Here is a 24,736-nt window from a genome sequence, read left to right as displayed (position 1 = left end):
ATTTTAAGTAGATCATATACATGAGCCTCATTGAAGATATGTTCTTCTAATCTATCTAAATAACCTCACATGAAGTCATGCTCTCAAGGAAAGTAGATGTCGAGACAATGCTAGAGCTTGTAAACTGGCCACCTATTTGAAGAGCTGGTGCCCCAATATTTTGAAGGGACACGTCTTACTGGGTTAAATTTACTGTCAGTGAATACTATGAATGCAGTCACCAATTTTATAATAATGAATGTCTTTCCAATATACAATTCTTACCTGTCCACATGGAGACTTTTGTAGTGTAATTGTAAACATGTCCTTTCCAGTGCCCTTTACTAGGATGTACTGGCAGGAGCCAAGGAAGGTAAAGGAGCGCCCATCAAACGTCGTGAAATGTGAGTCACCTATGACTGAGCACTCAGCTGCAGAAAGATTACAAAATAGCCCTTATCACTTAGTTGCAAACAATGTTCATGTTTATAAAAGATGGTAAAATATCACTCAAGCTACACACATGCAGACCCCTTCCCATTACAGTAATGCATGCTGTTTGCAGCGGCCATCTTTTCAAGCATATTTGCAGAACCTTCTGAGTACCAAAGTGCGATGAATAGACTGTTTAATCTCTATCGGGAGTATTAATGAATAGTCAAATCTTGTGACTATAAGAAACAAGCTTTGGAAAAGCAAATGGGTCTGGCTACTTTACAAGTGGAAGTACTTCTACGTTCATTGACGAATTTGTGTGTGTGGTGTTAATTGGTAACTGGATACATGCAAGAATGTGTCAATGGCTGGATGGATTTATGAGAACATGGAGAATGAATGGGTGAGTGTGTACATATATGTGTGGGTGAATGAGTGGGAGAGTTCAACAAACAAAGGCTGAATACGTTGATGCATTTAGGGATGCAGACATGTCACCCAAGTCTTGAAGGTTGACGCTTCACACACCAATAGTGATTATGTTATGAGATGGGAGGAATTTCCCACATACCAGGGCTTTTGGGAATTATTCTGTTCTCTCAGAAAATAATATGTGGAATGGTGCCTAAATGACACTAGTCAGGTACAATATCAACGGGCCTGTTTTTCTGGGAATCCTTATTATGTTCCATCATTTAGGAACTGGAGTCAAAAGAAGCTAAGAGTAGAAGAAAAAATAGGGATGCTGCTATCCTTCTTGTTTCTCCACCTTGCACTCACTATGTTAAATTAGACTCAAGTCAGCCGTCTCTCATTGAGGTCAGCCTCTACTTAGATTTATTTATTTATTTATTTTATTTTTGTGTTTTATAGAGCGCAAACTTGACCCGTTAGGGTATCAGAACGCTTTACAGAGTCGCAGAGTTGTACAAGAGGCATGAAATAATAATACTGTATCATCAATAGCGAGGGGCGGGGTGCAGGGTACAAAGGGGATGGCGGGATAATAGACATTTTACAATCCATTTACTCAAGACAAGGTCCCAGGTTACATGGTGAGTAGGTCATCTGAAGGAGGCAAGAGTAGGCCAAGTTTAAGCAAGAATTACTTCCTTATTGCTCCTGAACTCATTTCTATGGCTCTAGCCTGATCTCTATCTCCTCTCGTTCTCACTTGTCCTCTAGTTGATTCTTCCCCTGCCTCCTTCAACACAATAATTTTTGGGGGAGATTCTATCTCACTGTGCTGCACGTGTAATGCTTTTCAGATATCTCTCACCTCGTCATTCCAATATTTTAAATTCACTGCTGTTATGTATAGATATAGCTGCTGACTCGTTTTCCTCAACAGGGCCGGACTGGCCGTAGCGGGCACAGGGCAATCCCCTGGTGCACCGCACGGGTGGGGGGCCGGCTTGGGGCCCCTGGGGGCCGTTTTTGTTACAGGGCCGTTTTTGCAGCATAGCTGCAAATTCGGCCCTGTAACAAAATCGGCCTAAAACCGGCCCCGGCAAAGAGCTCGGCAACACCCACAACCCCCTGGAGGGGAGGGGGCCGGCAGAGCACTTTGCCAGTGCCGGTTTTGGTTCCCAGTCCGGCCCTGTTCCTCAAGTAACTTATTATCTTCTGTGTAAAGCATCCTTGGGCAATATTCACACCTCATAAAACTGCAAAAATACATCTTTATGCTGCACTCATTTAGATGTTAACCATTATTACTCCAAAACCATTTACATAATCATTGCAAACAATCACATAAAAAAATAAAAGAAAAGTTGTAACTGTTTAAGCCACGTATTGGACTTAATCTAAATGGGATTCTAGGTTGCACCAACCCTAGGGGCAGCTCCTGCTCAATAAAAATTCTATAAGGAAGAGGTGTGGCGCCGCGGCTAGGGCGACTGACTCCGGAATCTGGGGATCACGGTTTGATCCCTGGCACCAGCGGCAGGTTAGCCCAGCACCATGTGACTCTGGGCAATAGCTTGCTTAATCTTCCTGATAACCCCCACCGCCTAGAGACCCTTATGGGTGATTGTGCGCTTTACAAATGTGGATTATTATTATTATAATGCTCCACCATCCTGGACCTGGACAAAGTGATTTAGAGTTGTCCCTCTTTGGGAATACAGGACGTGTAAATCATTTGAGGCTCTTTATGATGCAAATCTTTTCTGAGCATTGCATATGACATGGTGTACTGTTGTAGTCTGTGTGGGAATTTTCCGGCCCCTCATGATAACATACACTCTGCTTTCACTGATGAGATGTCTGCATTCATCTAGAGAAGCTAATACTCAGAGAAAATAATATAACTATCTGGGAATCCTGCTCTCATGAAAACATAAAATGCAAAAATCACAGAGCAATGGATAACTAACATTGTTACAGAATGAATGTGCTGACGAGGTTTAATAAAGATTAAGGAGGTTATTAAGTAAGTCAATTATTAAAAGCACTCAGGGCTAAGGTAGTGCAGTCTACTTTGTATTGTGTTAAGCACTTATGGGTCACTTAGCGTTGGGCCGGGCAGGAGCACCACTGTAAGTCGTCGGAGTCCCACCATGCTAAACTTGTAGATATCCCACTATATATACAGTTGGGGAAAGCACTGGGTTTCTGCCTCCGTAACCACTGCAAATTCTTCTGTCTGAATATTTTCACCTGATAGGCGTTTTTCCACTCTATTGACAGTTGATGGAAAGGCTGAGTACTAACCACGCTTTTTAAATAGTTTTTTATAGATAATGCAATCAACGTCACATTTCCAAACCAAACCATGGCTCAATCTTTTGTTACATCACACAGTCGGCACCAGGTTGGTCCTAAAATAAAGATGAGAGGTGGTGGGGACAGAAGAACTGTGCATCACCAGGCACCGTTTCCAGGAAGGAATGAAGGACGTCGCATCCTGGATGAGCAGCATCTGCCTAAAGCTCAACTCTGAGAAAACGGAAGTCCTCATCCTGGGATCCACCCCCTCCACATGGGACGACACCTGGTGGCCTCCTGCCCACGGAAACCCTCCCACCCCTATGGACCATGCCCTGCAACCTTGGCATCATACTTGAATCCTCTCTCACCATGAACCGACAGATCAAAGCCGTGTCCTCCACATGCTTCAACACCCTCCGTATACTCCGCAGGACCTTCAAATGGATCCCCCCGACTCCAGGAAGACCATCAGCCATGCACTCATAACCAGCAGGATAGACTATGGAAACGCTCTCTATGCCTCAATCAACAAATTACTCCTTCGCAAACTCGAGAATGTTCAGAACGCCACAGCCAGATGCGTTTTTATCCCATGACACAACCACATCAACCAGCACCTCTACGACATCCACTGGCTCCCCTTTGAAAAGAGAGTTACCTTCAAGCTGCTCACAAATGCCTACAAAGCCCTCCATAACACCTGACCCCAATACCTCAACAATAGAATCTCCTCCCACGCCCCCAAGAGAAATCTCTGCTCTGCCAACCTAGCCCTCTCTGAATCCCGTGCATCAGAACTAGGCGGATTCTTCTCCTACATCGCCAATGCATCGTGAATCCACAGAGCCAAGACTTGGGACGAACTTGCCCTCAGCATCAGCCGAAGCCCTACACAGCAAGCCTTCAGAAAAGGCCTCACGACCTGGCTCTTTGGGTGACTTCGGAGCTGCCCGAACCCCCCTCCCCCAAGCGCCTTGAGACCCTTACGGGTGATTAGTGCACTCTATAAATCCCTGATTGACACATCCACTGCCATGTACAGTGGGTCTCCGAGAATTCTACTGCTGGTGCCGTGCTCCTCCACTGTACCTATGTAGCTCTTCTCCTGTTGCCTGATGTTACAAAAGGTAACTTTTAAGTTGGACCGATATATCCCTAGGTCGGGACAAGGAAGCAGGAGTTCTGCATAGATTTCAAGTAGTTCGGCACTTGTAGTCATTGTTTTAGTGTAGGACATCTTCCCCTGTCCCAGTAGCAGGTAACCATGCTGTTCAGCCAACAGTAGTGCAAGCGTGAGAAGTTTCTTGTGAGTGGTGAGAATGTTCTCAGTCGAGCCAAGCTGGGCAATTCTGAGGCCTAGTGGAATTTCTTAGGCAAGCCTTTGTTTCAATGTGTTAATTACATCTGTTCAATAGGCTATCACCTCAGGGCACAACCATGCCAAGTGGAAACAATGTGCCTCTATCTCCCCACAGAATAATCAAAATGAGTATACCTGGTGGCTGAAGTGATGCAGAGCATTGGCACTGTAATATGCACGGTGTAGAAATATAAAGTGTATGAACCTTAGTCAACTGCTAAAGGAGGCCAAGCTTGTTTTGGTGCAAAACTACTTCCAAGTGTGTGGGATTATTTCCAACCCCATTTCCATCTCACACCCCTCCCATGCTGAGCATTCCCTTTTGGAGAGGTCCTCTAGTGTTATTGCTGGGCATGCAGGAGATATCAAACACCTAGTGGTAGTTTAGTGAGTAGTACACAAGGCTGGACTGGCCATTCTGGGCATCAGGCTTTTCCCCGGGAGGCTGGAAGAGTAGGGGGCTGGATTTGTTACTGGGGGCTGTTTTTGTAACAGTGCAGCAGTTTTGAAAGCACCTGCTGCAGAGTTCTCTGTATATATGGTATTTCAGACAACAGTAAAAGTGTCAAGATAACTCTGGTGATTGATGTAACCTGCTGGAGAAAGATTGGAGTTTTGTCTAGTGGCAATTCTGACTCATCTAAGGTACCACATAGGGTTAAAGGATATGTACCATGCAGTTCACAGAACATTATTTTAAGTGTATAGCTTAGTTGGTCGCTGCTTTTGTGATAGGGACCATTTTGTTACTGTGTAGTTCCTAAATTACAATTATAATCTAGCACAGTGAGCTATGAAGTGTCATCAAAGAGCTACATGCAAACTACATGGTATAGGTTAGGAAAGTTCTATATTTGTTTGAGTCTTTCATTCTCCTAATGTTGCTAAAAAGGGTTTGTTTGGGTAGAAATAAATTCTTATTAGTAAATCCAGCCCTAACTACTGTGTTACGTTCTGAATCCTGGGTGTGTGCTTCTCCACACCAAGCAATGTTAAAAGAAATGCCTAACAGTATGGATGACGTGAATTCAACACCTTGTATTTTCCTTTGTATTTGTAACAATGGTACAAGAGGCGCTATAAAAAAATCAAATACATGTGACAGAGGGGCACTGTTGAAGGGTGATAGTGAGGAAATCCTTAAACGGCTCCAACAAAGATTGCTGTATCCTGGTGCACTGTAGGGTTATCATTTACTATGCTTTACAAGTTAATACAATTGAATATGTAATAAAAACGGTGTTGTAGAATGCACCATTTTTGCCAAACTTTTCTTTGCTAGAAGACACACCCCCACCTCCCCCCCCCCCCCCCCCCACCCCTGTCCCAAACCCTCCTTGTAGTGGTCAGGTTCACTCGCTGCATTTACTATGTACCATGAGGGGCTGGTCTGACAAAATTTGCCAAGGCTGCTTTGGGTTCCCAGTCTGGCCCTGGTAGTACATCTAGCTCTGTTAGCTTCTTCAGAAACCAGGGTTAATGTGTCATGCTGCTCATTTTCGAATCCCTTCCCATACTTGTGCATGCAGCTGTGGATATCTTGTTTGGCTAGTGATCGATCGGTTTGCCCAGCATGGTGGTGAAGGAGTGGGGTCCACATTATCTGATTCCACCGCTACGTTTCCCATTTGCGTAACCGAGTGATGCCAATAATGTGCGAAGTGTGGTTGTACCACACAGTAAAACATTTCTCGACCAGGTGCTTTGAAGCTGCCTAGGTGAAAGAGAAGTGTGTCCCTGGTTATTCATGCCCATTTTCCCGCCCACACTAGGCATATCAGCTGTGCTTTTAACATGCAGAAGATTATTTTATTTAGTGGAGGAAGGGATATTTTGTATATATTGATTATAGTTTGTATAGTATTAACATTTGAATTAAACTGATTTATCCCTCCAGGTATAGCGGGAACACAATCCAGTGAGTTACCTGGTCTGTGAATTGGGACAGTATAGGCCCATAGTTTTCCCATATGACTAATTGTGGATCTTGGTTAATGTATATGCCTAGGTATTTGACAGTATCTTCAAATCACTATAGTAGGTAAGAAGGTATAAATCACACTGGTGAGCGGCAGGTTTTGGGAGTAAGTCCAATTAATATTGACTCTTGATAATTTCTCAAATTAGATGCACTCCCACATCACAGGATTGAAACTAGTGTCTGGTTTCCGCAAATAAAGTGTCATGTCACCTGCATAGAGGGATAGTGCTAGAGGACGGTTTCTGTAGCGTAATGCGCACTCGCTGTAATGCTGTCTGGCCCTTGCAGCAAGTGGCCCAAGAGCTAGGTCAAATAGGACTGAGACAGCAGGCATCCCTCAAGCGTTCCTCAAGAATTTGGCAGGGGGCAAGGGTTTGCATTGTTAATGTGGAGATGAGTAGCCGAAATTGTATATAATAATTGAATCCACTTGACTAAATGCCTAGTTATCCCCATGTGAACAAGAACAGTGAAGAGATAGCCCCACTCTAAGGAATCAAGGGCTAGATGTAGGTAATTGTAATTTACTGATTCGAAAATACCGAATTTTACAGATTCGGTATTTTTGAATTGGTAAATGCAATGTAGATAAAAAGTCGGTAAAAAATACCGAATCGTTAAGATTCGAATCGTTATTTACCGATTCGGTAATTGCCATTCAATCCTATGGGCCTGGAGGCCCATAGGAATGAATGTTAATTACCGAATCGGTAAAAACCAATCTGGTAAAATAGGGAAAGAGTCAAGGGTGGCAGGGTGTCACTTTGACACCCTGTTGCACCCCTGAATAGTGCTGGTGTGCACATGTGGCATACATACATGCCCTAAGGGCATGTATGTCTGTCACATGGCACAGGTGTAAATGCACAGATTTGCATTAACAGAGGAATACCTTATTTACCACCAACTAATAGTTGGTGGTAAATAACAAATCCTTAAAGCACAAAAGCCCTCTTTAAAGTGCTTCCTACATCTCATTTACCGATTCGGTAAATACCGAATCGGTAAATGATGATTCGGTAAATACCGAATCGGTAAGTGATGATTCTGTAAATACCGAATCGGTAAATACCGATTCGTTATTTACTGAATCGGTAAATATACCACCTAAATCTGAAAAGGCTATTACCGGTCGGTAACGGACGATTTCGGCCGTTACCGACCGGTAATATCCTTCCTACATCTGGCCCCAAATGCCTTAGTAGCATCTAAGAATAAAGGTGTGCATCTATAGTTGGATCCAGGTGTTTATTTACTGCAAACAATGTGAGCAATATGTGGGAAATGGAGCAGTCTGGAATTAATCCAGACGGATCCGGCCTGACCAAGTCTGGCAAAAGCATCGTCAGATGGTTGGCAATGAGTTTGGCTAGAATTGTAGAGCTGCAGTTAATGTCAGGTTTCTGCCTTACCGCGCCTACCTAAACTGTAATAAACTACAACTTCCATGAGCCTTTGCTGCAGGAAGTATATGGATGGAGAAGACAGGAGGGAAGGGGTGCGTAATTCTGAGTCCTTCGTTGGTTTTGTTTGGAGAAGTACTGGCTGCTGTTAGCGTTGAGCTGCTGATCGCGGTTGAAACGATGTTGATGTAGAAACAACCGCTCATCTTAAGGTACTGTTTTTCTAAGTGAGAGCCGCTGGGAGCCGTAGCTCGCGTGAACTCTTTGTTTGTTCTGCTTTCCGTTACGAACTGGAGGAAATGCATCGGCTGATGCATGCCAGTTCAGGGACAGCGGTATTGTTATCTGTTCCGCGGAACCTTGTGGCTAAACGCTACTAGTTGCCGTGTAGGTTGCAGTTGACAGAAGGCATTTCCTGGATGTTAGGTAGCAGCGGAGCGTTGTAGGGCTCTACACGTTACCGTGTGCCATGCAAAGACTTTAGTACCGGAGCACAGTGGTGGTCGCAACTACCCGCTGCCGGATTGGTGGATTATTGATTTAACCCGCAGAAAGAAGCGGAGTGTAGTGGTGGCCGCAACCACACGTTACCGTTTATTTGAAGTATTGCTAATCACGATAAAGGACTAGAGGTGGACACAATCCCTGTTGCTTTCCTATGTTGTGGATTACAATTCCTTTTGTCCTATGAGTGAAACGGAAAATACCTAATTTGAATGCTTTCAAAGACTCTTCTCTCTAACTCTTTTAAGGTTGCAAAGAATACTGGGGAAGTGAAAATTTCAATGGACAGAGTAAAGAAACTTACAGTTTATAAATGGGTCGTAACAAAGTCCATCTCCACATTATATGGTGTGTGCATGTATGGCTTTTGATCTAGGATGGTGTTATACTGACTTATGACTATTGTGTTAACCAGTGTGTTTCGTTGCAGGAAGCTGGACTAAGTCTATCTTATTGTGGTTGGAGGAATGTGTACAGCCTCATAAGGTATTATAGTTCTAGCGAGAAATACCGAGAGTAGTATTGAATGTAGCTCAGTATTTATAATATCCTATGCTTTGTCTTTTCAGATCCCTTATCCCTGCTGACCCTTTCCCTTCCCCGGTCCTTCTTCATTATTTATCCCTCGCCTGATGGTTCGAACCCCCTGTGTTCATATTCAGGGTGTTGGTAACATCAGGAGGTGGACCCCTTTGTTCATCAGTCGAATCCTGCGAGGCGGGCCCTGACAGTTAATGAGGGAGAGCTGTCTAAAGGGGATTATAAGGTTTTAGGAGAGTTATTAAAGATGACGGAAGGAGGTAGCATAAACATCTAATAGGTGTGGGGCTAGGATATTTTCATAACATTTATGGGATTCAGATCAGAATCCTTGCAGTCCAGGTTGCTTAATTGGACTGTAAACCCGTTATGGCGGCCCGGATTTCATTAAGTGTAAACGGTGAAGGAGAAATGCCTGAGGGCTGTCTCCCAGCCATGCTAAAGCAGTGTCCACAAGATATTCTACCACCTGTGTTGGGGAGCCTGCCGACTGGGAAGTGTAGAGGTCAGTGAAGCAACTGGAAAAGGCAGTTAATATGTGAGAGGTATTTTGGTGTTGAATGCCCATTGTGTCTTAAATTTCCATGATTCTGTTTGCAGCCCATGGGCACTTCAACATTAATGCCAGCGATTTTCCAGGTCACTTTCCCACACTATAAGCTCAGGCCCTGGCATATTTACCCGGGATTTCTGCTCTTGCTCTGCTACATCATTATATTATGAGAGCAGCTGATAGATGTGCGCCATTGCTTATATGGAGTCGGGCCTTCTAGCCCTCAATCCAGTTGCCTAATATCTCTCTCCAATCTATTGAGGTGTTAACGGAGAACCTTATTGTAAGAGATTAGGTTACTGGTTGAGGGGTTTGAAACCCTTATCAAGCAACGCTTCAAACAGTAACAAAGTGAAGACACACCACAAAAGCATCCGAAACCAATTTAGAAAAATAGTTATTTTTAATAAACAAATCAAGACCATATGACAAAAATTCAATTACTAGAACTGGAAATATTCAATTCTAAAGATGTTTGTAAAAATAGCAGTAAAAGGCATAAATGTATATCTTGTCACGCCAGACTGGAACAAAGTCACAAGGTCAGGTTGACCAAGATGACCGCGGGACAGATATGGGGACCCAGTTAGGCCCAATTAACAAAGTACCTTAAATCCTGGTTTGTGAAGCGTTCTGAGGATCCGTGTAAAAGATGTGTTGCCCACCCAAATCAATGCATCGGTTCCGAGATCCGGTGTGGCTGTGGTGGAAGGTTCTGTGGCATGAGGGGCGTGGCTACGCAGGCGAACGAAATGGCCGCCTGACTGTAGAGCTCCGCCGGGCCAGAAATGAACGGGGCCGTTCGCCAGTGATCCGGCGCTGCGCTGAGGTCAGATTATGCCTGCAACTGATCCCTGAAGACGCCTGATGCAGCCTGCCTAGTCTGGAGGACGGGGGACGACGTGCAAGGTCGGAACAGCTGAGAGGTGCTGAGGCCGGCTGTGCCTCGCGGGCCATTACATTGCAGCTCCGGAGCGCCTGGTGAGTCTCCCGATTGCCCCCCTTGCTGTCCCCCTCGGCCCTGGGGCCGCTGTAGTGCTCTCCCAGGTCCGCTGCTCGGCCCCGGTGGTGTCCGTGGGTGGAGGTGCGGCCCCTCGGTGCGCGACCGGCACTTGCGGCCTGGTCCGGGCTTGGGAGCCGGGGCCTCGATTTTCGGGGACTGCCGGGAAGTGCGGCGGCGAGCGGGGAGCACGGGCGGCGGGTTCCGGGGTTGGGGGGTGATTGGCGAGGGGTGTGGCCGGCGAGCCATTGGGCGCTCTGCGGACGGCCTGGCGTCGCTGCATTCGGTGGGGGCCTGCCACCTTTGCCCCCACCGCTACCGTGCACCCCAGACCTGCGCCTGTCCCCCTGCAGACCTAGGACCTACAACCTCTCCTGCACTCCTGCTGATGCGTTGGCCTTGATTATCGGACGCCTGTACATCTCCTCGTGGTCGGCGCTGGCTGCAAGACCTGCGGGACCTCGCCCATTTGTGCTGCTTTTGCCTCGAGGCCTTGCCTACCTGGTCCCCCCACTACATCACCATTGGCTGCCTGTCTTGGCGGGCCCCTTGATCCGCCGGCTGCTGCCGGGTGGTTGCCGCGGCCACCTGCTGAACCTACTTCTTGACCTCTGGCAAGTTACTCCAGCCAGATTCATACCCTGCCGCCCTGTGTGCAACTGCCTTGGCGACTCGTGGGCTCCTGCGGCGTGCCTCAGCCCTGGGGCGGAGGAACAACGAGTACCCCTAATCCTCTGGTCCCGCCCTGACCGCCTTGCTGCTGGGGTGCCCTGTCACTGTGCTTGACTCTCTGGGTGTCGCTGTAGTCGTAGAGTCCTGTGCCACTGGTGTTTGCCCGACATTGCTTCCAACATGGTGAAGAAGGATGTTACCCAGAAGAGACTTACCTTCAGTTCAGCGCCCATCCGTGCTTCTGCAGTTTCGCCGGCAGCGGAGGCGGACACTGGGGGCCAGGTGGCAGCGAAAGACACTGCGGGTATGGTCGCTGAGATGATGGGTGAGATGCGGGCTGGATTCAAGGCCTTGGATTCTCGCTTTGATACCCTCGAAAAGAAAATGGCGGACATGGGCGCGACGATCCAACTGCACGATAGGCGCCTGGACCTGGCGGAATCCAGAGTTTCCGACATCGAGGATGGAGCTGCGTCGACGCTGAAAAGGTTGGAACGAGTGGAGAAGATCCTTAAAGACGTCGCAATTAAGAACGAGGATTTAGAAGCGCGCAGTAGGCGCAATAATATCCGAATTATCGGCGTGGCGGAGACGACAGCTACCGGACGCTTTGACACTTTTGTGGAACACCTCCTGATCGAACTTTTTGGCCGAGACACGTTTACCGCTGGCTTCGTGGTTGAACGCGCACACAGATCGCTGGGGCCCCGACCTAACCCTGGCCTGCCGCCCCGGCCCATTATTGCCAGGCTCATGAACTTCAGGGACAGAGACGCGGCGCTGAAGGCTGCCAGGGAGGCGGGCGAGGTTCGGTGGCAGGGAGATGTGCTCTCTTTCTACCCGGACTTCACCATCATGGTCCAAGATGCACGCCGTAAGTACACTGGTGTCAAGGCTGCCTTGCGCAAAATGGGGTTGCGCTATGGTATGCTGTATCCTGCCAGGCTCAGGGTAGACGTGGATGGCAGGTTTTGCATTTTTGACTCCCCTGCGGAGGCACAGGAATTTTGTCGAGCCTACAAAAACAGAGGGTCTCCTCGAAAATCGGATGATGCTCAACGGTCTCCGCCACGCACTGACTCACAGGCTAGTGCTGACCTGTTTAATGAAACCGGACAGGGTTGACTTATCGCCTCCCCATCTTTTCATGCCAGGCTGTTTGCCTCAGTAATCTGCATCTGATACTACTGTTCTTGTTTTTTTTGCAGTGCTTTTTCATAATTGCTGACGATTGAACGTTGCCCCGATTGTGGTTCTCGCATGGCGGAGCGTCGCCTGCCCCCATGGCGCGAGCCGTATTGTACTTTTCTCTAACGTTGTCTTTATTTTGCAGGTACATTAGTGGACAACTGTTGTTGTTTGTTGCTCTAGGTTGTCTCCGGAGGGGTGGGTTTAGCCTCCTTGGGCTTAAGGAGTGGCTGGGTGGTGGGTGGTTGGGGTGGGTTTGTTTATGCTTTGGTTCTGTTGTTTGTGCATACGCACTGTTTTTCTATCTGAGTGATGCCTATTTTGCGGGAGGAGCTGGCGGATCCGTACACACATGTTTTCTTACGATTCCACCGAGTTTGAATGGCTAAATTAGGGCAGCAGTCTGGTCCTTCCAGACTTACCTCCATGTCTTGGAATGTCCGAGGTTTAAATGACACGAGGAAAAGGGGACAAGTTCTAAACTGTGCAGCGCGACATGGGGTGGATGTCTTATTTCTGCAGGAGACTCACCTGGTGGATGCTGACTCTTCCTCCTTTTCGAAAAGCTGGGGCGCGCACAGATTTTTTTCTAGCTATAGCAGATATGCAAGGGGGGTTGCGATCTTGATACATCGACGCGTTCCATTCGTGCTCTCAGACAGTGCATTAGATGTAGATGGCAGGTATGTTGTGGTTACGGGGGTGCTTCAGGGCTTTAAGGTCACCTTTGTTGGAGTGTATGGCCCCAATTCGGACTCCCCTGCCTTCTTCCAGGGACTCCAGGATGTTCTGCTGAGATTGGACACTGATATGATGATAATGGGGGGTGACTTTAACCTGCTCATGACCCCTGCCAGGGACAGCACCTCCTCTTCCCCGGACTGTAAGCCCCGCTCCCGTGCTGTGCTGGCAGATGTGTGCGCTCACTACTCACTGATTGACATTGAGGCCCGTTTACACTCCACCGCACCCATCTACACCCACCACTCGGGGTATCACAACACTAGCACCAGAATAGACTACTGGCTCCTTTCCCCAGGGGTGGCTGGTTGGGTAAGTGACCATTTGACACTCCCGCGCACTCTGTCTGATCACTCTCCCATAGTGCTGACCCTACTAATCCCCAGGTTGCGTGGGTACGAGAGACAATGGCGTTTTCCTGGCAAGGCGTTATCTGACCCGGTCTTCAAGGAAGACATTCGTATTGCCATAGAGGAGTATTTTGAGTTCAACGAGGGCACAGTGGACACTTGGGCTACGTTGTGGGAGGGATTCAAGGCCACTATTAGGGGGGTTTGCATCAACAAACATGTAGGGGCTTTGCGCGACATCCGTGCCTCCCTGACCCGTATTGAGAAGGACATTGCTGCATTGGACACTAACGCGCTCATTGACACGGATGGTGGGGTAGAGGCGAAAAGGTTGGCACTACTGCAAGAATTCAGAGACACTGCAGACAGGGAACTGACATATCTCTGCACACAACACTCGGCTAGGCAATATGGTGAAGTTGACAGGCCTGGCAAGCTCTTGGCCCATTTGCTTCGTCCCCCCCGCCAGGCTTCATTCATCTCTGACATGGTAGACGATCTAGGTGTCCGTCATCAGACCACCCCTGCCATTTGCGATGCCTTCCTGTCCTACTACAAGGAATTGTACACCTCAGGTCTGTCGGCTGACTGTCGCGACCCTGGCCCCTATATTAATGAAATCTCTATGGTGTTCCTGGAAAAACATATGCAGGAATTTCTGGCGATGCCTATTGAACCTGACAGCGTTGTGGAAGCCATTGATGCATTAAAGGGCTCCTCGGCGCCGGGTCTGGATGGCTTTTCAGCTGACTTTTATAAGGAGTACAAGGAAGAACTGGTACCTCGCCTGATCGAGGTGTATGCGGAGTCACTCGAGACGGGGATTCTGCCGCCCACATTGCGGGAGGCAGTTATCATTTTACTTCCCAAACCGGGTCGGGACACCACTAGGTGCGGTTCCTACAGGCCCCTTTCCCTACTCAATCTTGACTATAAGATTTTGGCAAAAGTCCTTGCCACTCGACTATCTTTACTTATGGAATCTATCATTTCGCCAGCCCAGTCCGGATTCGTTCCCCATAGATCCACCTCCTTTAATCTGCGGACGCTGTTTTCTGTCCTTCACAAGATTGAGCCAACTACGCCGGCAGCTGCGGTGTTTCTAGACGCCGAGAAGGCATTTGACTCCTTAGAATGGTCGTTTTTTCTGTCTGTCATGCACCGCATGGGCATGCCGTCCTTGTTTGTCTCCACGGTCGAGCTGCTTTATACTGCCCCCAGAGCGAGGCTGCGCCTTAATGGCACGCTCTCTGATAGCTTCCCTCTTTCCCGGGGAACCAGACAGGGATGCCCCCTGTCCCCCCTGTTATATATCCTGGCCATGGACCCCTTGGTACGACACTTTCAGGAGCGCCACCTGCACCGCGGGCTCCAGTTCCGGACGGGCCCGTTACTCATCTCCCTTTACGCTGATGATACCATTCTATATGTCAGGTCTCCGGAGACCAACCTGTCGCCTTTGCTGCTTGAGGTGGAACGCTTTGGTAGGTACTCCGGTCTTCGTATTAATTGGCATAAATCTGAGATCTTTCCGCTCACCCCCTCCACTGCCCGCTGGGACTGCCCGTTCTCGCTGGAATGGAATGCTGAATCGGTGAAATATCTGGGTATCCACATTCATCTAGACACGGTGTCCATGATTCGTCTTAATTATGGACGGGCGTTAGACTTTCTGGAGGATAATATTGCACGTTGGATTCGCCTCCCTATCTCGATGGCCGGCCGTATCGCCATAATTAAAATGATTATACTTCCCCGTTTTCTGTATTTATTTAATAACATACCGATCCCGCTCACTCGAATCTTTTTCACCCAACTCCGCTCATTGTTGTTGCGTTTAGTGTGGGGGGATAAGAATCCGCGAGTTTCTTGGCACATCTTAACGCTGCCTTATGAACGGGGTGGCTTTGGAGTGCCAGACTTTTATATTTACTACCTAGTCGCGCAGTGCGCCTATGCGCATCCTTGGTTCCATCCGGACGCTCGGATCCCGTATTTGAGACCTGAAGCGGACTTGGTACTGCCACTTCCCCTCAACTCGATCTTGCCCAGAGGCTTACCACGTGACCCACTTGACATACAAACTGTGTCCACTACATCATGGGCCTGGATGCAGTTGCGTAGACTGCTCCAGCTGGACGTACTGTACTCCCCGGCTCTTCCATTACCTAACCCTCACTGGCTCCCCATCACTGCGGAAACGGTGGTCTGCAGAACGCTGTCCAAATACCAGCTCACCACAATAGGGGATCTGTTCCCGGACGGACATGTTTTTTCTGTGTCCGAGGATCCACGGTTCACGGACCGGACGTTTATGGATTCCTTTGTCCTGACCAGGATGAGGTCCATGCTTAGAGCGCAGTTTCCATCGTTCCCATTGCCGCCGGATGAAATGGCAGCACTGACTTTCCTACTCCAGTCGCAAACGGGAGCCCATATGGTCTCCAGGTTGTATGGACTTTGTGTGGCGGCCCTCCCGGCTTCGGATGCGAAGGTTCGTGCAGCGTGGGAACTTGATTTGGGTGGCCCCATCACGGATGCCCAATGGGATGCCTGTTGCCGCTCCACTAAAGAGGTCTCTGTCAACAGTAGACATAAGCTAATTCATTTCAAATTTATGAGGCGACTATACTTCACCCCGGCGCTGGCCCACAGAATCGATCCAAACAGACCTCATCACTGCCCTAAATGCAAAGCTCCCCATGCCGATTTTGCACATCTTACATGGACCTGTCCGAAATTGCACACCTACTGGCTACAGGTACACCACATCTTGGGAGACATTCTAGAGTGCGAATTGCAACATAAGCCGGAGATTGCACTGCTTGGCTATGTCGCTGAGTTCCCCCGGACCACGCGTAAGCTTGCCGCCATAGGTTTCTTGCTGGCGAAAAGGGAAATTGCTTTACTTTGGGGATCCAGGCGAATCCCTGATTCCACGACTTGGATGCGCAGCCTTGCCCAATGCAATACCAATAGTGTGGAATACTCCACCCAGATCCCTACAGCCTCACGCCCAATCGACATCTGGGGCCCATACCGACAGTATATTAGCAAGATTACACGGGATACACACTCCCAGGCTGCTAGCTCTATTGTCCCAGAAGGGGTGGGCTAGGTGATTTTAGCCGAACTGCCAGTGCGCTGCCTATTGAGGAATGCAGGGCTTAGCGTCCACACACTACTGGAGTGGGTTATGCGTGAGCTGCTGATTTTGGACTGTATGCTGGTTGGGGCCGGGACGTCTCCCTCTTCAGTTCCCTTACACACCTTGCCCCGGCTGGAGTGGTTGCTTCACCCTAGTCTTTATGCTTGTCGTGTTACCTACCCTCGTCTGCCTATGCCTCTGGTTATGCCATCTTACTAGTCAATAGGTGTACTGCTTGCCGCTCTCTCTGTCACGAAGGCTCACTTGTTTTCGTTTTGTTTGTGGAAGGTTTTATCTCTTTGTGCCATCTTTCCGCGTGTGCAATTTTCCTTCAGATATGGAAAAGTGAAAATAAGATTTTAGAATGTGTTACACTGCCTGTAATGTCATTGGTCTAGTCATCCATTTACTTCCTTTGTATAATGAACATTGACGTTTTCATTGTCAACAATTTACTGTGTATTTGTATGCTTGCACGGACCATTCTGATGCTAATAAAGAGATTTAAAAAAAAAAAAGGTTCTGTGGCATCGTTAAGGAGCCAACAGTGAGGGCTTGTGAGGCAAAGTTTGGGGTTCACAATGCGTTGTGCAGTCGGGAGGATGCATCGGTTCTTATTAGCTGCAAGGCTGCAATGCGGAGTCTGGCGTCATTGTCGAGGCTGCCATCGATGAGGAATACAGGATGCATCATGCAGCAGCAGTTCCAATGTGCTTTTGGGCTGCGGTGCAATGTGGGTCTTTGCGGCCGTTTCGATCCACATAGTGGCGGGATGCATGGGGTCTACTTGGGTTTGTACCATGCAGCAGACAAGACACATCGGTTATGCTGGATTCACAGAGGCTGCCAGAGCACCTTAGGCCCACTTTCAAGGTTCCAGGATGGGGGTGTCATCACTTGGCAGGGTAAACTCACAGATGCTGAGGGCAAGGATGTTTGAAACCTGCTGTGTCCCTGAGTCTTTAGATCAAGAGGCCAGCCAACTAGCCCTTGCAGTCACTCTGGGTTTCTGGGTTCACAAGATGCACGTCCAGTCCTTCTCAACCAGGCAAGAGGACAGCAGGGAGCAGGTTAGCACAGAAAGGCAGCAGTACAGCAAACAGCAATCCAGCAGAGTGGCAGTTCTTCAGCAGCACAGCAATCCTTCTTCCTGGCAGAGTGTCCTCAGGTCTGGAAGTGTACTGAAGAGTTGGTTTCTGGGTCAAGCATGTGTACCCAGTTGTGCCATGGAGGAGAATCCTTTAGAGTTGTCCCTCTAATGTCCCCAGAATCCTGCCTTCCCTAGAAGAGGGAGGGGGGGGGGGGGGGGTCATAGAATCACTATGGGAAAATCTCCATGGCTGGACTAAGAGCCCTGGGGTGCAATAAGGTCCCTCTTCGGGTGGCCACCAGTATTTATTTGAGGTAGAACATTCAGCTAGTTATAGGCAGTATCATTCAATTTGAATGATAGCTGGTATGTCCTTCATGATACCTGTGGTATTCAGTCAGAATCGCTCTGTGTGCATCATTGAGGAGTCGTACAATTCTGATCTTTTCTTTTGGCACTCCCTCTGTGGAGATTCTTGCGATAGGCTGCCACTTGCGGTAGGTTTTGTAAGTGGTGCTCTTATCTGCAGTGGGTGATTTGGAGTCTGGTCAGTTAGAGTATAGCATTTTGAATGTTGTCTTTTATCAGTTTATTTCTATTGACGTGTATTGCCGACGCATCTCCTGTACTTCTATGGTGAAATCTGGGAAAAAGATGCTAGGGTGGCCATCAAGGGAGGGTTTTAGGCATTCTCAGGCTAATCTGAGAGCTGCATTTTGATGGAAAGTTGAGGAGGCATGCTATAATTAGTCCAGCAGGGGGGTGCAGCAGTGGCCTTGCCACAAGGGATCTGTGTGCTCTATTGACCACCATCAGTCATGATAAAGCTTCTAGGCCAAAGAGCATTGTCAACATGCTCTTCATATAGTCCACTCACCATCTTGCCTGTGTTGGCTGTTTTCGGCTATGATCTTGATGGAGCGAGGTGGTAAAACCAAAATTTTGTGTACCCCTCTCAAAATCAATGTTCCATAACGTTAACATTTACTAATGGAATGTTATTATGAATTAATCGACCATAGTATAAGATGCATACACTTTTTACACAGGGGAATAATAATTTTGCCTGCATGTTGCAATAAAATTAACTAATATGTATTGTTATCGTGTTGTGAATTAATGCACAGCTTAAATATAAACAAATACAGCTTAAATGTGCTCATTGTACACGTTTTCTGCTAGAAAAGTCGTCAGATATGTAAGTATAAAGCGCATTTGTGTGGCTTATTTGCTAGGTAACAACTAATGGGGAAACATTAGTATGGTGGGAGGTAAACAGAAGGGCTTTAGTTCCATATTTAACATGAATTTGTGTTTGTTTCTATGATAGTTCCGAAAAGAGGCCTCTGAGGCCTACTCTAAAAATGGCTCTCCGGGTAAACTGTGAGCAAGTGCTGGACAGCGCGTGCGCGCCTAAATCCTGCAAGAGAGAGTGAACTGCCTGTGCTCGGAGAGGTTCAAGGATGCCTTGCCCCGGAACCTAGGATGGGTGCCAAACATGGACACTCGAATGTTATGATCCTGGGAAAAAGTCGTCAAGTTGCAAATTGGGGATGTGACTAGGCCACGGACTATCTTAAACAAAGCCCCTTTATTTTTGTGCTGATTCATTGTGAATACGATGCTGTAATAATGAGGAGACGCTCATCTACCCCAAATTTGTCCAATCAGAACCTGAGTTGGTATTGTTAGTAACTTTTTAGATAGATTAAGTTAGGAAATTAGTGTATAAAAACCCCTGATTTTACTTAGAAGTACCGCTCTTTCGATTTCTACACGAAGTGCTGCTGGACTTTCAATCGAAATCTGGATGTAAGGATAATTTATCTTTTCTTTGTTTTTCTTTGCAGGACTGTAAGGATAAGATGAGGGTGTTAGTTAGGGTTGTTAGGAGAGACTGAGTTGGAACTATCTGTTCTTTGCTAAACTTTGCACTGAATTTACTAAATAAATGTCTATATTTCTGAGCTTTAAATAAAATGATCATTTTTTAAATAAAGATTAAGATTTTACTGAATAAAGAATTAATGAAAGCCTAAATGTCAGTCATACTAAAATTTGCGTTGAATAAAAATTAGATAAATGGAGAATTAAAAGCTGGTCTTGTATTTTTCCTACGCCTAATTTTCATTCTAGCAGATCCATTGCCATTATAGTGATGTGTCTGAATAAAAGGGTGTTTAATGAAAACCATGGTAGATCGTTTTAAATTATAGATGTAAATAATAAATAGTTTAATAGTTTTACACACTTCACCAATGTTACAGCAATACTCTTTTGTGTTTCACCAAACCCTGAAGTTGAATTAAATGAATAGATTGTGTGCAGTGTTATGGGCCCCACTGGTGAATGTAGATGAGTTTGGATACTTTAGGGAAATGGTGATACTGAGTTTAGTAAACATTTTTGGAGTTGCGCTGTAGCAATCTGGAGGACTCTTTGCATGTTATTGCTTTTGTCTTTTGGTTTATCTTTCTTTTGAGAGATCTGTTGTTCTCCCTCTTTAATGTGCCCATCAGATTGATCTATCTTGTGCAATATAGAGTTAATTCGGGCATTGAAGGTGTCTATGTTCTGGTCAATAGACCGCAGGCTCTCCTGCATCACTCTGAGCAATGTGCACAGAACTTCCTCTCTTCTCACACAAGTAGACAGGGGGAAGTAAAACTACTGCCCACCCTTCTGAGACATAAAACAACCTCAAAAGGTATGGTAGCTGTACACATGTAAGTGACTGTGATCCTAAATAGGAGAACAAGTCAAAGACAGAGCCTGACAGCGGCAAGGAGCGTCTCTGTTTAGGTGGCATGTCATGGTGTACCGTTTGGAGTAAGTGGAACTATAAAGGACATCGTCCACTCCTTGATTAGGAAGCCGGTATTCCCTAAAGTCTAGGGTCAGTCTGAACTACACCTTAACTCAGAATAATCTGACCTACACTTTTACTCAGGTAGGACTCTCGAGTTAAACCTTTGTTTTTTTAGATTGCTCCCACAGAATCCGTTTAGGTTTATATATGACATGCAGGTCTCGGCGCGCTGAATGATAATAAGGAGAGGTAACGCCCCGAATAAAAAAAATGAGGAGTGCAGTAAAGAGACCGATTGTCATAGTAAGCATAATTGAAGATGGGGTAGTTTGAACGCTGATTAAAATATGTTTTCAATCACTTTTAAGCTGGGGGAGAAAACTGGTGGTGTACTATCTTTCTCTAAAGGGTTGAAAAGTGAGTTGGTATTATGTGAGAGATGGGAGTTGATTAGTTAGCTCTTAGGGTACCTCTGTTCAGTGTTTGAGTATGATTAAATTGTAATGTTTGAAATTATAATCGAGTATTATTGCAATGCAATAGGTCTCGCATTGTCGAAACTTTGAGCTACTGGCATTGTAAATAACAAACCTTTTATTTATTCCAAGCAAGTTTAGAGGAGAGGGTGGGCCCTGGTGACATCACAAGAACCTGTCAGTCGGCGCTTAATGGCGCTGGCTACAATGGCAACCGTTTAGCAGCATCGATTTTAACCGTGCGCACACAGGGGTAAGGGGGATGGGGCAGATTCAGAACTGAGTCTTCTGTGAGTCTCTGGAAGACAAGGTGACATCATCAGCACTAACAACCATAATTAGCATAGTTAGTAATGGCACAGTCTGGCTCTCCAACTAATGGGCCCGACTGAAAGTCTGTTCTTATTCCATTTTCCGCTCCAGGCCCCGTCTGGCTAGCACGAGGCCGGGCTGTCGTTGATAGACTGTGTGTCTAACTCTGTCTTACACTGTCTGTCTGACTCTGTCTGACACTGTCTGACTCTGTCGGACAGTGTCTGTCTGAGTCTGACACTGTCTGTTTGACTCTGTCTGACTCTGTCTGTCTGACTGACTCTGTCTGACTGAATATGTCTGTCTGCCTGTCTGACTGACTCTGTATGTCTGTCTGTCTAACTGACTGTCTGTCTGACTGACTCTGCTGTCTGACTGACTCTATCTGTCTGACTGACTCTGTCTGACTGACTCTGTCTGTCACTGTCTGACTGACTCTGTCACTCTGTCTGACTGACTCTGTCTGTCACTCTGTTTGACTGGCTGTCTGTCACTCTTGTCTGAATGACTGACTATGTCTGTCACTCTGTCTGACTGACTGACACTGTCTGTCACTCTGTCTGACTGTCTGACTCTGTCTGTCTTCCTGCTCTGGCTGACTCTGTCTGACTCTGTCTGGCTGTCTCTGTCTGTCTGACTCTGTCTGTCTGACTCTGTCTGTCTCTGTCTGTCTCTGTCTGTGTGTCCGACTCTGTCTGACTCTGTCTGACACTGTCGGTCTGACTCTGTCTGTCTGTCTGACTGACTCTGTCTGTCTGTCTGACTGTCTGACTCTGTCTGTCTGACTCTGTTTGTCTGACTCTGTCTGTCTGTCTGACTCTGTCTGTCTGCCTGACTCTGTCTGACTCTGTCTGTCTGTCTGACTCTGTCTGATTGTCGGACTGTCTGACTCTGTCTGTCTGACTCTGTTTGTCTCTGTCTGTCTCTCTGGCTTTGTCTGTCTGTCTATCTGACTCTGTCTGACTGTCTGACTCTGTCTGTCTATCTGACTCTGTCTGTCTGTCTGTCTCTGTCTGTCTCTGTCTGTCTGACTCTGTCTGACTCTGTCTGTCTGTCCGACTCTGTCTGTCTGTCTGACTCGGTCTGTCTGTCTGACTCTGTCTGTCTGGCTCTGTCTGTCTGACATTTTCTGTCTGTCTGACTCTGTCTGTCTGTCTGACTCTGTCTGTCTGTCTGACTCTGTCTGTCTGTCAGAATCTGTTTGTCTGTCAGACTCTGTCTGTCTGTCAGAATCTGTCTGTCTTTCGGACTCTGTCTGTCTGACACTGTCTGTCTGTCTGTCAGTCTAGCTATCTATCTGACACTGTATGTCTGTCTAACTCTGTCTGTCTGTCTGACTCTGTCTGTCTGTCAGAATCTGTCTGTGTGTCGGACTCTGTCTGTCTGACACTGTCTGTCTGTCTGTCGGTCTGGCTATCTATCTGACACTGTCTGTCTGTCTATCTATCTATCTGACAGTGTCTGGCTGTCTTGCTATCTAACCATGTGCTTGTGTGTCTGTTGATGGTTCTATCCATCCCTCTATCTGCCTTTTTGCCCCTTCGAAAATTCTATAATACAAAAGGGTATCCAATAAATGCATAAAGCAAATTAATTTTCTCCTGGCACATCTTTTGAGTGGACCGAGTCCCCAGATGCACTTCAGTACCCCCGGAGCAGCTCTGTGTGCAACTAACATGCACTGGTGTCTAAAACTACTACCAAAGACATACTGGCGCTAGACGGACGCCTTGTGAATAACAGCTTGCTCTGCAGTTACTGTAGCCAAAAATGATTTCGTGAAATTTACGGCCATCTAATTTTTTCATTCGGAATTTTTTGCATGGTACATTTTGTTTCCTACGTATATTTTATACGTTTAATTGAAAAAACAAAACGATAAGCTGATCGCTTAAACATTGCAACATTTTAGCATTTACTAGGCAGGCCTTGCCGCTGTGCTACCTTCTGCAGGGAAGTGGAGGTGAGCTTTTCTTGAAATCTCTCATTTTGATAATACCATATTAACGTCACCTGTTGCCACAGCCACGTGGGGTTTGCTGATGGAAATAACAGGTGACGCTAAACTAATCTCGCAGGTTCTCATTTGATCTTAACACGTCGACCCGGCCTTTCTGGGATTCTCCTGCAGGCTGCATGAGTTTGTTCGGCAGGTGCACTGACCCGCTGAGCTTTCTTGCAGCAGTGTGGTGACAAGGCGCTCGTGATAAACGACGGGTCATGCTGTGAACCTGGTGGTCTCAGTACCAGCCAGACTACGGCCGGTGTATATTAGTACACGCCGCGGCCCCAAATCTCTCAATGCTAAACAGTTTAAGAAAGAACTGAAAAAAACTATTCGAGACAGGCACAAAACTCAGACTCACGCAAAACAAACCGAGGGAAGATAAAAGTACAACCATATGTACAAATGGGAACAAAAACAAATGAAAGACAAATATTTTTTTCTTCTTCGGGGAAGACGAGCCGATGAAAAACAAGCCCGCGAGTGGTGTGCGCGGACGCACCACAGCGAGCCATGTGGTTTCAATTATCGCGCCCGTGTCTGGGCACGATAATTGAAACCACATTTCGGCCGTGCGGGTAACAGACACCAATAGGCCATGGGCGGAGCAATGCAGCTGCCTTTGTCCAATTGCGTGCTGTCTTTGGTAAATAGACGCACGCAAAGGCCAATAGCGTGGCCCAAAACAAAAAGCACATGCACGAGCATGTGCGATTCATAGGTCGTTTTCAAACCCCCTACAAAAAGTCTCTTGCTGCGCGACAATGGTGTGCACAGCAACGCTAGGTGCGAGACCTAAGAACAGAGCACTTGATGGTGGATATTTATTGCATCTCCATTTTATTATTTACCAGACAAGTACGTCTGCGTATGACGTTCCTACAAGATCTATGAAGTATTATGGAAGAGCACCCTGTATTTTGGTATCTCTTTGGTAATTTCAAAATAAAAACAAAACTGACATGATATCATTCATTATTATACGATTTGGAAAAGCATACTTTTAAATAGCCCTTGCAAAATGTAAACTCTGTGAGTAGTAAAAATGTATACTTGCGTGAATTAACACTTTTCTTTATATACTTTTACATAAATAATTTCAATATCATGTTGAGCAAGATGTTACCTGGGCAGTCGTGTTCTGTGCAGTTCCAGGTGCCACCAGTGCAAATGCTATGAAAGCATAAAATAAATGGTATTATGTTTATGAAAAACGTTTTAAGAAAAAAATATACAATGAGTTTGGATTAAGCACTAACTTTTACAATACTCAGTCCTAGAGCAAATGTTACTTTTGCACCAGTTGCCAGTGCCTGTGCCCATTCAAATATCTATGTACTTGTGCAACACCAGTGCACAATTACTGCTAGTGGTGCAGTTCAAGCGATCTGGTAAATACTATCTTTAAAAATTTGTGATGAGTATAGTAACCTTGAATAAACTGAAGATGTCTTCTGAGTGCTGCGATATTTCAA

The 24,736-nt window shown here is 46.7% G+C and overlaps 1 protein-coding gene across 1 annotated transcript in view; it reads right to left on the bottom strand.

Moving 5' to 3' along the window:
* Positions 1-24,736, bottom strand: part of OTOGL (otogelin like) — a 1,067,300-nt gene that overhangs the window by 888,798 nt on the left and 153,766 nt on the right. The window contains exons 12-13 of the mRNA XM_078649280.1: positions 24,388-24,434; positions 265-410 (exon numbers count right to left, since the gene is read on the bottom strand). Of these exons, the coding sequence (XP_078505406.1) occupies positions 265-410; positions 24,388-24,434 (193 nt within the window). The remainder of the gene's footprint in view (positions 1-264; positions 411-24,387; positions 24,435-24,736) is intronic.

The sequence above is a fragment of the Lissotriton helveticus genome, chromosome 1_1 (genome assembly GCF_964261635.1).
Source record: "Lissotriton helveticus chromosome 1_1, aLisHel1.1, whole genome shotgun sequence".
Classification (NCBI taxonomy): domain Eukaryota; kingdom Metazoa; phylum Chordata; class Amphibia; order Caudata; family Salamandridae; genus Lissotriton; species Lissotriton helveticus.
The sequence above is the reverse complement of the archived record's forward strand: the minus strand, read 5'-3'. Positions and strand labels throughout refer to the sequence as shown.